This window comes from Manduca sexta, chromosome 26 (genome assembly GCF_014839805.1).
Source record: "Manduca sexta isolate Smith_Timp_Sample1 chromosome 26, JHU_Msex_v1.0, whole genome shotgun sequence".
Taxonomy (NCBI): Eukaryota; Metazoa; Arthropoda; class Insecta; order Lepidoptera; family Sphingidae; genus Manduca; species Manduca sexta.
The window spans coordinates 9,429,833-9,446,393 of record NC_051140.1 but is presented as its reverse complement, the minus strand read 5'-3'; the positions used below and the strand labels follow the sequence as shown (position 1 = coordinate 9,446,393).

Here is a 16,561-nt window from a genome sequence, read left to right as displayed (position 1 = left end):
ACTTTTAGATGCCTAAGATCACCTTTTCGTCCATACCATTTGTCATAAGGAATTTGTCCACCTAAGGCTCGATGAGGAGACCTATTCTTAAGGTAAATGGCAACTTGGAATGCATCTTCCCAGAATGCTTTCGGTAGTGAACTTTCAGCTAGCAACGTTCTTGCCTTTTCTGTAACCGAACGATGGGTGCGTTCCGCTACTCCAACTTGCTGAGGACTATAAGGCGTCGTTGTTTGATGTTCAATACCTTTTGAAGCAAGATAATCAACAAACTCTTTATTCAGGAACTCCTTACCTCCATCAGTCCTAATTGCTTTAATTGTTTTATCTAACTGATTTTCAACAAAACATTGAAACACACAAAATATATCTTTGACTTCTGTTTTAGAAGAAATAAAATAAGCAAACACTTTTCGCGTATAATCGTCTACTATTGTCAACATATATCTATTTCCTTGAAAAGAAGTTGTAGACACCGGTCCCATCAAATCCATATGGATCAGTTCCAAAGGGGAAGTAGCCCTATTAAACGCTAACCTTTTGAAAGGTTTTCTTGCTTGTTTACCTTCCACGCAAGCGATACAACTAGTTTTATCTACTCCTGTATACTTTATACCTACCTTGTGATTTTTCAGTTGGTTTATGCCTATACGACACAAATGTCCTAACCTCTTATGCCATATTTGATAACTATCCTGACAACCAGAGTGCACATCTTGTGTCAAAAATTATCCGCCACATTCTCGGAAACATTTACAGTACCATCTAAAACGTACAGTCCACCACAGGGCGAGGCATGAGCAACAGATTCACCTGTAAAATTAAAAGTATCAGATTTATAAAAGTTACATCCATTTTTATCAAAAACACAAATAAAACCCTTTTCAACAGTTTTATATACAGATAACAAACTAGCTTTCAAATCTGGTATATAAGCAACATCACTAATATTGTTGACCACGTTCTCGGGCGTGTTTATTGAAATATTTCCAATTCCGCAGCACTTAATCTGTTCTCCATTTGCGACAGTAACAGAACCTTGATTCTGTATCGAGATATTCTGAAACCAGTCCCGTCTAGAAGTCATGTGTCTAGTACAACCTGAATCTACATAAATTATGTCCTTTCTTGGGTTTCCAGAAGTATTAAGACTTGTAAATATCGTATCATTGGTATTTACCGCATTGCCTTTCTCCTTCTTATTTCTCAGTGGACAGTCTGGTCTCTTATGTCCAGGTGTCTTGCACTCATAACAAACTATATTCTTCTTCATTGACTTAGGCTTCTTCTTCGCATGAAAAACAGAGTCTAATGACGTAGCCACATCTTTGGACATTTCATTAAGCAGTTTTGTTTTCACCAACTCTGTAGTCACGTCTACATTGCAATTTTCTAAAGCCATAATGAGAGGTTCATACCTTGGAGTTAGACCTCCCAAAAGTATTGCAGCAATAGACTTGTCCTCTATGACTACATCAATATCCGCAAGATCCTGTGCGGTTGACATAACTGCGTTAATATATAGTTCAATATTTTTGAACTCTGATAGACTCAACCTGTACAGTCTACGCTCCAAAAATAATCTTCGTCCTATTCCCTTATCTTCAAAGGCTTTTTGCAAACAAGTCCATGCCTCAGATGCAGTTTTCGCACATCTTATATGGGTTATCGCTGCACCTTCTACTGATAAGCATATCTTTGCTAATGCCTTTGCGTCTTTGCGTACCTTTGTAGAGGCATGGGTTGTGTCTCCATTTGGGTATCCACCGATTGTTTCCCATAAATCCTCATGGATAAGGTAATTTCGCATCTTGAACTTCCAAGTCGGATATCCATCTTTTATCCTCAAACAAGGAAATGGAAAAGATGTGATCGACGCAGGGGAATTTTCACACTCGAAACATCTCCAGATTCTTGTGACATTTTCAGACTATTACTATTTCCTAGTCACACAAAAATATATTCAACTTTATTTTACTAAATAACGTGAAAAAACTAAGAACTAAGCGTTCGTGCTGATAACGTGTTGTAAATATGGTATATGTTCTTAGTAATTAAATAAAGTTAGTAAAAAGATGTTATTGACATGAGTGTTTATTTCGGACTAAAGAGAAGTAACTATGGCAAACAAAATACAATTAGTTCTAAAAATAGAACATATAAAAAATAATAAGTCACGACGAAGGTTACAATCTCCAACAGTAACTATATTCTTGTTCTGTGGTGTTAACAGTTATTACCTATATTGTAAATATCAGCCCTGAATTATATACTGCCCGACTGCTGAACACAGGCCTCCTCTAATACTGAGAGGAATTAGGCATTTGTTCACCACGCACCTTGGCATGGCGTTAAACTATTGCTATAGACGTTAAATAAATTAGCATTACCTAAACAAACCATGTTTCTTTCAGCCATATTACTCTATACTATTACTACATAATCTCAATTCCGCAGCAGAAACGTGGTAAATAAATAAAACAAGTTGATTATTTTTAAAATTTATTACTTCACCTTCACTGGAATACGTCACATCACACAGCACATACCTACTCCAATAATTAAATAGAAATTACTATATAGATGTCATTTAAATAATAACATTAAACCAATTGTACCTATGTATTAAATAGCCGAAGTATTAATTACAAGCTTAAATTTATTTTGGTTTACTACAAATAATGGCCAATGGACACAAAGCTCTATCCAAAGGTTTAATTCTAATAAGAAGCAATGACGTTTATGTCTATGATTGAGCAAACAATATCCATCGTTTAAGTGCTTGTTAATCTATATCGTGCAATAAATATTCCCTAAGCTTAAAAGTGGCAGTACTCTCGACCCTACACAAACACTCACGCGACATACAAAATTAACTTAGCATGTATCGCTTAAATTAATATCACTTTAAGGTACAAATTAAGTATACAATAAGGGTAGTTGCCTATGTAACCGGATGAACCCCGAACGCGACGGAGCGGGAACGTGACAGATGCACAAGAATAAGCGTTTTTTGGCCATGCGCTTTTCTACCTAAGTTTGCTTTTACATTTTGGTCTTAGTGATATATTTTCTAGTGGAAGCATGTCCGTGTTTTTATTTTTTTACAGCAGTAATCTCTTACGTTGTATTTAATTTACTTGGTATAATGTATAAGTTGTATAACGGTGTTAAGATGTACCCGTCGATCCGTCCCATCGAGCACGAGAAAACCATGTTACGTATGCTAATACCCTAACTGAGGCACACTGACCATTTCATTAACTAAAGGCCGTTCCCAATATTCTATTTATTTCTGGTTTGCTTTATTAAATATAGAAAATTTCATTTTGCGATCAATTTTACATTTTGTCTGCATTATCAGCGATCAAAATTCGTTGCTGTCCATCAACAGGGCTTTAAATAGTTCACGTATTAGACACACTAAATTTGGTAGTCTTGGTGTTCCAATGCTGCACTCAGCTTGCATGTAAATACAACGTAAATGAGGGCTAATATAGATAAGGTAATTATTTATCGCTAATGTACAACATCAGGTATGGTAACTCAAAAATAGGCGCAAACTCTACTCACTGATAGAAAATATGTGATATTTGAAGATAATGCAGCTATCCATCGTGATTCGTGACCTATAAATTAAATATTGGGAATGGCCGTAAGTCGCGATCGCGGGCTAAATTTAAACAGCCAGGTGGTCTAGCTTTGCATCGTTAATACGATTTTTGCCAGCACAAGTGTACTGATCCAGACATATATAATTAAATTATAAATACTTGTCTGCCTGAATATTCGATTTGACTAGCACAATCACAGCGTTTTTTATGTAGATCAGTGCTCGTAAGAAATACAATGTTGCGATCTCTGGTTAATTTATAGAGGCAGGTCATTGTTCAATAATGTTTAAACAAATCAAAACTTGTGTATCATTCTCTCTGTCATCTGACAACATCTGCAACGTATTCACTCATTCCCTCTTGAGGCCATTCCCATTCTGCGTGGCTGCAGCTTTCTCTAATTCTTCCCGGCGGGTGGTTTGATACCTAAAATAAATAAAAATATTTAAATTCTTTGCTTCTTGCGCAGACACAGTATGTGATATAAAACGGTGTTGCGACACATATGTCTCAATTTCTCGGTCCGATTTGAACGCAAACTGAAGTCCGACAATTTGCCGCAGTGTTTATCTCCTGTGTATGAGATTTATACTACTTGAAAAGTACGGTGAGTACCAAATAACAAATCGACTTTACGGTTATCCGTATTATTTTTCTAAAAAAATTTGGATTCAACGTCATTCGTCGCCTAATAATGTGTAAACGGCTACTATTCTTATCAAAGCTAATCCTACGTCAAAATTGTTTTGCCATCATTAACATTTCTGATAGGTACCCTCAGTTGACTAGACATCTTTCGATCTGGAAAGATTTTTGTATAAATCCTTTATTTCTTATCCTACGTCACTATTTTCACTAAAATCTCTAGTCTAAAATTTCCCATCCTTTTTCACTAAATAAATGGTACTGGAACAGCATGCATGTAGAAATATAAGCGAAAGTAAGAGATATCCCATTTGAAAAATTGTAATCTACACTTTCCTGTATATTTGCCCTGGGATTTTGCGGAGAATAACATAGTATGTAGGATAGGTACCAAATACCAATGTAATTAACGCTCCTTGGTAACTGGCCAAGATATAATAACGAACACATAAATTTTTTATAGTTTACCTTGAGTATTGTATTTAAGGAATGCTGTTTAACATTCCTTAAAGTCATATTCGAGGTAAAATTTGGTATAGTGCCATTTACAGAACACTAGCTTTTGATAGTCTCCGCCGACGTGAATTTTATTTGGAAATAAAGCTCTCCTATACTATTCTCGAGGATGTAAGGTAACCTTCATGTTCAAGACAGTGATTGACCAGGCTTGGTGTATCTGTATCAAACTGTCTAAATTTCATTTAAATCCATTTGATAATTTTGGTATGGTGCACTAAAACATCCAAAAATCTTTACAAACTTTAACATTCGTAACCGTGGGATTATTATCGACGTAGGACTATTACATTTAACATACGATAACAGTATTGAACAGTTCGGCTCTGAAATCAACTGAAACTCGTATTATATACGCGACACGACGGCGCTCGTCATAGCAGATTCCCTGGCGCGGTGCCAGCGCGATGCTCCGCTGTACGATAGCACTAATTTTATTTCGTAACTGATGTTTACATGACATAAAATTTTACCAAGGTGCCCGGTTACTAACTTAAGGTCTAACCGACATTAGAAGTGCAGTTTACGATTTTCTACTCTGACCACAAATTGACGGTTTTCGTGGTTACATAAAACGATTGAAGATGTTTAACGGTCGTTTTATGTTTACGCTCTGCGGAACAGACGTAATATCTTACCCTAACATGCTATTTTATTTTATAACAATATCATGTCATCATAAGCCGAAGCAGTTCCAGCTAATTTTGACTTTGAGCGTTGACGTCAATCATATCTGCCCACGGACTTTTAGTCGGGCTCCAAATAAAATATTTATCTGTGTAGTTTGAATATCCGATTACAAGATTGGCATTTCCATGAACATGATAAAAAATAAACTTTCCCACGCTAAGTAAACACTGTTGCGTGTTTGAGACAAAACAGCTGTTTCAGCTCATGACAGGTAAGTGCAACACATCGGTGTGGCCTCAGCGTATATGTAGATTAATAGCGAAATATTGAACGAAATAACTGTTATATATTGTCAGAAACGTACTACACTTTTTTGGAATAAATATATCTAATAATTCACAACTTAATTTTTTTTTTTTAATCTAAATCCATCTAGAACGAAGCAATTCTGTCAATTTCAGTGGCACTACTACATGAAATTTATAATACGCATAGTCAAACCATATTGTGTTGATGTGAACATACACATAAACAAATCTGCAACGCTTATTAGATTTACGCACACTAATATGATTATAAAAACGTGTGTATGATCATTTAATCTTATACATTTGACAAAGAGAAAGATCATATAAACCGCGTCTTTTATATATTGTCTAGGTAATTGTCTAAATTCTTAAGGCGATACCTCAAGGTCCATTTTCATACATTTTGTTTCACCTTTAATCTGGGTAACTAAACAAGTATTGGCAAGTAAAGAATTTAAATTCACGTCTAGTTAGTGATTAGTTCTCGCAGTTGAAGAAAAACGTAAAATAATTAATAATCATGGATATTTCGGCCTTTAAAATTTAATATGACGAAATTTTAAAGGCCGAAATATCCATGATTATTAATTATTTTACGTTTTTCTTGCAACTGCGAGAACTAATCACTAACTAGACGTGAATTTAAATTCTTTACTTGCCAATACTTGTTTAGTTACCCAGATTAAAGGTGAAACAAAATGTATGAAAATGGACCTTGAGGTATCGCCTTAATAAGGAATATATGTTCATATATTAGTTTACAGATGATCGCTATTGTAAAATTAAAATAAATTATGTAGTTTACTTTCTAGAAACCAAACATCCTACTTATTCGATTATTACACATACACTTGCTTGACATTGTTCGATTTTATAGCACCTGTCCTACCGCCGACGATGAGCGAGCAGCGAGTAGAAACGAGTTAGCGAATATCGAGAAGCGACTGTGTAGTACCCATCATATCGTCGGTGGATACACTTGTATAGCGAGTGTACGAATGCGAAGGACGATTACTCGCACCGTAGCAGAGAATGAGGGCTGGGAGTATCTTGGCGAGAGTTCTTACCGCTAAGCGAGCGTCGCTCAGCGAGTACCTATTATCTTTGAAAGCTCTTGTCGCTCAGCGACAAATTAGTCCTCGCCAACTATACAAACAATCAGCGATCAGCTAAGTATTAATATATGCATCACTTTTGTTTACACGCAATGTATAAGTATAATATATTTCTTTTGCGAGAAATAGCCTATAAATAGGACCTTCCTCGTCGACGGTGAGACAAATGCCTAAAGACTTCAAGGCTTAAAAGTTTGTTATTTGTTATGACAACAAAAACCTATTGATCTAATAACATTTCGAAGTCAAAATACATTTCATGATACCCCTTTTTGAATTAAGTCTAGGAATGACTCTACATACACCAATTAGAAAAGTCTTCTGCCTAAATTATTGTCTAACTGTAGGTTTATTAACTGTTTGTTGGTCGGCACGAAGTTTACGTATCTACCTACGTAATTAAAATTTAATATCATAGGACCGCCTATAATATATTTCATTAATATTATCTTTCTAAAGGTGCCCTAGTAAAACACCGCTCTAAAAGTATTTTTAAAACTTATCTATTTGAAATTGATAATACTTTAAATATATTGCTGCAAATGTTATCTTTACTTTGGTTGTTTAAAAATTTGTTTAGATAATGTGGATATTGCTTCGTTAACTCTATCTTGAAAAGGCCCTTAAATTCTATGGACCTGATTCCAAAGTACACATCATGATGGTAATTTTTGTTTTGTAAAAATACTTTAATTATTATTTTTTTTCATATAAGAATTACAATGATGCAAATGCAAAAAAACGTTAAATTGACTTTATATTTATAATCCACAACATTTGAAAACTGACAAACTATCGACTGCAACATCTACTTTTGGTAATTACACTAACGTCGATATTGCACTTGCGTCATTGTGTGCGATATTTCCTCCTGTAAGTCGCGCCCCGCTAAGTAAGGAATGAATTTCTCAAGGCCGTTTGCTCGGCCAGGGGCCTTAAATTATGCCTGCGACGCGACATCTTTATGTTGACAGTCGCTTGGGAATACATCAGTGTTTATCTACAGCAAATATTGTCGAGTTGTCGACACAGGTGTTTTGAATAAATGTTGCCAACAAAGATTTCTATTGATGACTAACCTATCGTCAAATGACATTCAACGCGAACTCGGATTTAATCCACTATTAAGGTTACAGCTTCAAGATAAACAAGGGCAGTACAAATTCCAAACATAAATATAATCTTGACCAACTGTTTAAAACTTAGATAGTATAATTAATGTTATAAGTATTTATAAATAAGTGACATGGGTACCATCAAAAGTTGTTGAGATAGGCAAAAAATTGCTGCTTTCGGTTTAACATTATAGTGTACTTTAAAATCATTCAATAAATCGAAATGATGTATTAAGATTAATCGGTGAAGAATCACCATATGCCGGCACTACCTAATGGAACTGAAGGGACACCGTTTATCATTAGTAGCCTTATTAGTATTGCACTTATCGAATCAAAATTCTTACCATACAACGAATCTTCCACTGAGCATAAAGAAAAACACGAGGGCGGGTGCGCAGCGGTCGAACGGGTCGCCCACCATGACGTGCGAATACGCCGCCAAGATCATCAGCAGCACCAGCCCTACGTTAGCTGCATTCTTCAGTTTATCTGGAAATAAACGACATTGACATTGAAAATCGTTTCTCGTCGTTCGTGTGTCCGTCCAATTTGACGTATTTTTGTGGAATATTTAATACTAGTTTTTGCCCGTGGCTCCGTCTCCGCTACGCATGATAATCTTTTAACAGGGATGATTAATAGAATGTTTTTTTTTGAGGATTAAAAACAGCATTTCTTATTTCTCTTAAATCCCAAATTAACTTCATTCTAAATGTCATCAAAATCGATTTAAAATTTTAGGCATTGAAAGCGTAACAAATTGTCAGTTACTTTCGTATTTATAATATTAATATGGATGGATTTCAGTACTGTTTTAATGTGTATTTAATAAGGCGCATTTTTTTAAACGCATTTATGGCAAAAGAGTATCTAAATCGGTAACGAAGGCTCATGGAAAGCCGGAACAATCTTGAGTAGCTTGCTCCGGCTTTCCTAACCTAACCTGATAATGTACCTAAAATACTGCACCCAGATTTTAACAATCTATTATTCAATAAAAATACTATGATTACAACATTTAAACCAGTTATTGGCATTCATTGTATGCAAAACAATCTACATTCAACAAAATTATTTACTTATAGCGGGCATTAAAAATATCTGTACTAGAAAACTTTACACGTAATACTTCTTATTCAGATGAAACATGAGTTCTTTTTGGAATCGCTGCCAGTTCGGATCGAATATGTTAATTTGTATATTTTTTTTCTATAATTTATTTAAGATATGAGCTGGTTGGTGCCTTTAAACAAAAAGGAGTGATAAAATATTGACCTAGCACGGGCAAGGTTCGTTCATGTAGATTTTCATCTCCTGAAGCCAGCCAGCTTAACCTGTTCTCTTCTCAAATACTTTTATAATTTAATTACTGAAACCTCACGATGTAAAGATAGAAATCAGGATCTTATAGGTTTTAGAGTGTAATTACGCCATAATCACAAGTTAAAATACGCCGTTCTTTTGTGAGGGCACTCCAGCAGCCCTGATAGAGTGAGGAAGGATGAGATCTCCCTAGGATGGAAGGGAAATGTTCGTGGTGCTCAATATGTTATGCAAACAAGAGGTATACACAAGCACTGTGCGCCTTGGCCCGCGACAAATGTCCCACATGAATGAGCATGTATTCGATATGAGGACCAACCGCGTAAAATTACCTTGGAGGCGGGAAATACACTGCTTAAACGTGACAGCTCACAACGCTGCCCTATAGCTTAATTATACGATATCAAACACTAAAACCTATCTAAGTATTATAAAATTTAAAAACTTTATAGTACTGTACTGATCAATACATGCGTAACATTGAAATGATTATAAAAACAACAATCAATCAAGCTAGAATGTTTTATAACAAAATGTTAAGAGTAGAAGCACCAGCCGATAGTTGTAATGGTATTTATTGATGTTCGCCAGACATCGATCGGCACCACTGACATTTTGTTACGATGGGCACAACTACAATCCATCCATCAGCTTTGTACATTCTGTAGTTTTATACGCACGCTAGTACATAACATTTTGCACAGCCCGTTTTATTACAGCATAAATAACTGTGAGTGACAGATGTTGCTATCTTCAACAGTAGATATATTCGTTTTTAAACTCTTCAAGTTCATAGAACGCTTTTCAAGGTATTATAACCTATTGTATTCATTTCCAAACAAAAATAAATGTACTGTGACGTCCGTGAGCGATTTGTTTAGGTACCTAAGCACGAATATTTATCAAAGGTGCCCAGAATAATAGTGTATTGTATTTTGTAATACATGTTTACAACATCCTTGTCATTCAACAAGTTCCTAGATATAATCTAGTCAATATTTCTGGGTTTAGATATTTAGATATTAATCTACCCATGTAAGGTCATTGATGAGGGGTGACGTTGTTGTTTCAATTAATTCTAGAAATACAGTAACGTTGGTTATCTGAACGTCGATTAACTGAACAATTAAGATCGCTTCGACAGACAAAAATTAAGGATTTCTGAACTTTAAATATATAAATAACCAGTTTTATTCTTTAAGGTATCTGTGCTTTATTTCCTACTTACCACTCGGATAAACGAGATTCATATCATAAATGTATATGTTTATTGGTATATTCGTACATACAGTACGATTATCCGGATAATCCGGTTTTTCGAACACCCGTGGCTCTCAATTAATTCCGATAATCGACGCTGTTCTAGAATAATGCGTAGATAGATACTTTATTTTAGTTAATAGTGTACAACATTCGTAAGTGTAAGAACTAAATGAAGAAAAGCGCTAAACATCTAAACTGCTATATAACGGGACTCGAGATATAAATGATAGACCAGTAGATGGGAAGGAAAATTTGATAAATATAGCTTTATTGTAGAGGAAATTCATAAGTAATAGTAAGATTAACATGCCAACATTTTACTTACGATTGGGTATAACTGCTAACGCAAACCCGAATAGTATTTCTAGCCCGCCCACAGCCCGCCTATACCACTTCGACGGCAACTTGAAGTCTAAAAGCTCTGACATTGGAAACACTTTTGCGTATCTCACATATTCTTTCCTCTGAAATGAAAAATATAAATATTAATATATTTTTAGACTTTATGTGGGCAAAGAACATCGCAAAGCATCTTAGCGAAAATATCTTATATACGTAAACAACACGAAATGTTTAGTGTAACCAATTGTTGTTTTGTGTTATTAAGAAACGTTATAGATGTTCGATTGAGGCAATACCTATTATAAATTCCGTAAAGGGTTTTATTACTTCTAAATAAAACGATGCTACAAAAACAGAAAGTTTAATAATCAATAACAGGTGCCTAGTTTATTATTTTAAATAGCTCACATGCATTATTGGCTTGACTCTATGTAGACAATTAGAGGAGCAAGAGTTAATGCTCGAAGAATGGATGTGAAACGAGGGTAATAATGTTGTAGCACCGACTACTGAACCGTTTAAGACTGGTCGCCATTTAAGACATAATTACTAGACACCAGTTAGCCGCTGAAATGATGTTAAGCTGTTGTTTTGGGGAGCTCATTAACTTTAGTTGGCAGATCCTTTTTCCTCGTAAGTGCCGCTCATCAACAAAAATTAATAATTTTTTGTATAAATTTTACCCACTAGCAATTATAGTGGGTGTAAGCATCAACTGTGCACGTACACATCTGTTGAATGTGCCCGAAAAGGGAATCGTACCCTTGATTAAATAGTAGGGAGTATTATGAAACGAACTGCATGCGCACAACTACACGCGTTCATCTTGCAAACTTTAATGTAAGTTATTAGTGACTTCACGGGTTTGGCGCGCACAGAACGACCTGGTGTCTACTGTACCGACTTTCTTAAGAACGTCGCAAATGGCTGGATTAAGAAATGGGAGAATTTAAGGGTGCCCAAATCTGACCACTTTTGCAACTCTAATGATGTTATAATCGTTCTATTAAAATTTGAAGTTTCAGATAATTTTACTGTTTTGTTTTACTATTGAGTCATTAAATACTAAACCCCGTCCTTAAGAGTATATTTGCATAAAGATTTTTGGAGTTGATTTCTAACTGTAGTATATTTTTTTGTGTCAGTGGTTTATTATGTTTCTGTATGTTTATTATCTGTGAACAATATAAACTCCACAGCAAGCCGATTTAATTGGGGATTAAACGTATCACCGTCAATGTCAAATGACAGTTTGTGTTTAATACAGCGAGTGATAATTCTTCAGGATAATTCTATAAAAACCAACACCCCTTTTCGTTTCTTAATGTCTAATCCTTTCGCATCCATGTTATTTTGGTACTATGGGTGTTTAACTATGTGGATATTACTCAATATCGAATGGACTTCTTTGTTTCGCGGAGAAATTGCAGTCTTCGCCACTACCGCTCCGCCTTTATGTTCGTCGGCCTTACAACACGACGTCGAGCCACCTGCATAGATGGTTAACATCAGGTGGCCGCCAGGTCGAATCCTTAACACTATATACCACCCTGCACACAATACCAACTAAAGCTCCACGGTGGCCATCTTCGACGCATTAGGGACGGCCCGGGTTTCTATGTCTAAAGGTGCCTAATCGTCGTCCGAAACTACCCCTCTGCGGCAACGCTTAGTGGGACCCGTCCCATGTTGTGGGGCGAGAAACTACCCGCCCATCTTAGAGTATGCACGGGTAGTGTACATTGTATATAATACTAATGGAAAACGGCCCCCGACCGCCCGCCCGCGACCCCTATGGTCGCCTCTTACGACAGGGGATACTGTGAAGGAATTCTCCAAACGCTCCCGAGCTACAGGGCGGATATATAGGGTGACATACGTACTCGTTTACCGGCCTATGTTATCACAGCCGTCTTTACCCGGTGTGCAAGGGATTTGTGGCACCGTAGCGTACGTAGTCAGGGGAAGCAAATATAGTTGTGACCTTAAAAAATGTCCTGCTAAAAAAGGAGCACCCAATTTTTTTTCACCTAGGCCTCCAGGCAGCCACAAACCTACCTAACCTTATTCTAAAACAAAAAAATACTTCGTGTAACCAAGGATATTTTTTTTTATGTTGGAAAGAGGTCGAGACTGATTTGCGCCCTATACGATTGAAACAACCCCTATATGTCATACTACAAAAAGCCAAATTGATGTTTTGTATAATATTTGTAAATGTTTAAATGTATCTAATTAATAATGATCCCTAGCTACCCACTAAACAAACTTGTAGAAAGGTAATTACATCATTAGGGTAAACTTGTATTTATTGCTTATAATCTACATATCCAATTAAAAGCCGCCAAAAATCATGATTTCTAATACGAGTACCAGTATTTATTAACAAACACGTCTGTAGTAATTGTACAAATTGTCGACTATAGGGCTATGTCAATAAAATAACATAAATTAAAAACTAGCTCAAGACGATTCTTCAGCTTTACGCTGCGTGTCGCAATGAGACAACTCACTGGTGGTATTAGGCGGCAGGCCAAATACCAAAATAGCAAGCCACATTGATCGCTCTGCTACAAAAATCTCAATGCACCAAGCGACCTTTTATTCTGTCTGTGCAAAACCATCTGATAATATAATATGGTACTCACCAGATCTTTATGCAACTCCTTCGATATTATCGGAGTTAGTTTTGTGATTCCAACGAATATGAAAAACAATCCCAAAAGGATAGACAAACTTTTTAAAACGATAGAACCCATTTTTATCGAACGCACTCTGTACTATATTACTATTCGGCACAGCCTCACACCACGCACATATCTATCACTTAATGTATCAGTTTAAGTTACTGTTTAGTGTATTACATAATTATGTTTAGAGAATAATAGACGTTTGTCTAAACAGAAGGTACTGCAACCCTTTTAAATAGCCGAAACCATGTTTCACGAAATTCAATTTACACGAACGAAATATAAAGCAAGCTAATAGTCAAACACGTTTCGCGCCGGCGCGAAAAAATCCATAAACGAAGCAAGTTTGTGTTGCCATTTTATAAAATAAAACATAAAAAAGAATGAGAAAAAACTTTCACATTATTTTAGGATGAAAATGCTCGAAAGAAGTTTTTCAAAAATAGTTTTTTGATTATGTACCTGATTTTGTAGTCCCTTTTTGTTTTATATCTGTATTTAATCGACATTGACAATATCACCGGTGAATAAACCGTGGCAGCCATAATATAAAAGAAGAAGAAAAAGGATTTAGATAAACTTTTCAACAGTTCATAATTATTTTATGTGAACTATTCTCGACATGCTTATAACTATACTTACAATATAGGTAATTATTCGGTGCATCTTGAATGAGTCAATTGACGATGTTTTGAAGGAAACTAAGTACTCGTAATAAACTTGAAACAAATTTTTCTATCATTAGATAAAAGTTCTGCGAATCTAAATAGAATTTATGTTTGACTTTTCTATGTCAGGCTGTAGATTTTTTTTTATTTTATGAATGAAGAATTAAACTCCTGCCCATAGAATTAAACTCCTCGCACAATTTTTCGCAGATTAACATTTTCATTAATTGTAGTATCCTATTTAATTTATACGATTAGGAAATGATAAGTATCTATTTTATACATACTAGTAATCGAAAAAATACGTAATCGACAAAATATTTGCAAGTGACGTCAGCGGGCATTACAGTGCGTGCGAAAGAAAGAGATGAAGCGATATCCCCACTGCAAGCCCACTCTAGCACTCAACAATATTTGAAATTAGAATTACTGCCTCATGTCTTATAGAATTTTAATGCTTTTTTAACCGACTTCAAAAAAAAGGAGGAGGTTATCAATTCGACGTGAATTTTTTTTTTTTGTATGTTTGTTACCTCAGAACTCGCTCATTTATGAACCGATTTGGAAAATTCTTTTTTTATTCGAAAGAATTTCTCTCCAGATTGGTCCCATAAAATTTTTTTCAAGATCGCTTTGGTAGTTTGGTTTTAAAATTAAAAAAACTAGAATAATTATGTCGTTCAAGAAAACGAAAACGCGAATTTAGCTTTCCTGTGACGTATTTAGTTATGTTTTTGCATTGAGTTTGGTTGCCTGTACTTCTCACATAAGGTCAGGTGGGGCAAGTGCGCCGACGGGGTAAGTGCACCTGCCCTAAAAAAATCGAAAACTATTGATGTTATACAATTACCGCAATCTTATATCAATGCTACTAACTGAAATACGGTTCCACTAAAAAACACAAATGGCTCTGTTCATTTTAATACGATTTATTCGCCATTTTATTTTAAGTGTCATTTAGACCTGTAAACAGAGATGACCACGTGAAAGATAACATCAAATATTTCAAGATATGTAACATATTTCTGTAAGCCAGTAAAGTGAGTACATAGTTTAAACCTTTTATTTTAACTTCCTACCTGAATTTTATTTATATATACTAAAATAAAGGTTTTTTTAGCAATGCGAAAAAATGTACCTCAAAATTGTCGAGTAGGGCAAGTGCGCCACAGTTACTAGTCGTATGGCGCACTTGCCCCTGAACCATATATCACCAACCTTTTTTGAGAATATGTTTTACTAATATGAATTATTATTATTAAAATTTTATACTTAGCATAATTTTAGTACTCAAGGTATTTTGTTTAAAGCCGACTTAAATAAAAGGGCGTATTAGTTAATTCGTCGTATATTTGTTTGTTTTAGATCGTTCGTTTTTACAAAAGAAAAACTGAAATATTTTGGTCTAGAGTAACTTTACGTGAAGAGGTTGCAACTGTTCGATCAGGCACGTTATCTGATTCTAATGCAGCTAAAACATATCAAATGTCATAAGGCCATATTGTAAGTAATTGAGTTATAATGCATTAAAATTGTTAATTCCTACATTTTTATATGTTTATTTTTTTAGTTTTTAGAAATAAAATGGATTTCATATTAAGGCTACCATTTTTTTATTATTTTTTTAAATATAGCAAAAAAATGTGTAAAATGTTTTGAAGCCCTGATGTACAAATATATGGCGCACTTGCCCCGAATTTGATTTAACAGCCATAGTTTGTTATAATATTGAGTGATTAAAATTTATCTAAGAGCAATGCGGGTAAAACTTATTTCTCTATGGACTAAAGTGAGTGTTTTCTTTATAATGTTTCATATTGGCGTTTTTTTTTACACAGGCGCACTTACCCCATTTCCGGAGGCAAGTGCGCCTACTACCATTTTTTTTTATTTTGAGCAAAATAATATTAATTTATTGTCTGATTGATTTGAATGACTATAGGTCGTTATCACAAAATATCAAATATTCTTAAATTAATAAAATTACATTCTTAAGTCAGCACAAAAAGAAATTATTTTGCATTGAATTCAGCTATGAAAATTTTATGGCGCACTTTCCCCTACTGACCTTACTTATACATATAGCATAACATCTTTTCCCCGTGTCAGGGGTAGGCAGAGGCGTAACATTTCATCGCGATAGTCGTACTGTATGTGAAACATATCAGTTGTGTTTTTGGGTTGGGCTTAATTGACTCTACTTCTTACATACATACATATATGTATATAGCATCACACTTTTTCCCCTTTTTAGGGGTAGGCAGAGATGTAACACCACAGCGCAATAGTTAAAGTATGATCGAAATATATCAGTTGTGTTTTTGCGTCA

The 16,561-nt window shown here is 35.1% G+C and overlaps 1 protein-coding gene across 1 annotated transcript; it reads right to left on the bottom strand.

Moving 5' to 3' along the window:
• Nucleotides 1–2,489: 2,489 nt before the first annotated feature.
• On the bottom strand, nucleotides 2,490–13,910 carry LOC115447506 (transmembrane protein 35A). The gene is made up of 4 exons (XM_030174602.2): nucleotides 13,523–13,910; nucleotides 10,858–10,996; nucleotides 8,291–8,435; nucleotides 2,490–4,040 (listed from the first exon to the last, which is right to left on the bottom strand). The coding sequence occupies exons 1-4, from the start codon at nucleotides 13,631–13,633 to the stop codon at nucleotides 3,965–3,967; spliced, it is 471 nt and encodes a 156-aa protein (XP_030030462.1). The 5' UTR covers nucleotides 13,634–13,910; the 3' UTR covers nucleotides 2,490–3,964.
• Between the last annotated feature and the right edge of the window lie 2,651 nt (nucleotides 13,911–16,561).

Bases quoted from the DNA above. Each gene is read 5' to 3' on its own strand.
- LOC115447506 (XM_030174602.2), bottom strand. From the start codon at position 13,633: ATGGGTTCTATCGTTTTAAAAAGTTTGTCTATCCTTTTGGGATTGTTT. The intron at 10,997-13,522 runs GTGAGTACCATA...TTTTCATTTCAG, and splicing joins AGGAGTTGCATAAAGATCTG to AGGAAAGAATATGTGAGATA. The intron at 4,041-8,290 runs GTAAGAATTTTG...TATTTATTTTAG, and splicing joins AGTGGAAGATTCGTTGTATG to GTATCAAACCACCCGCCGGG.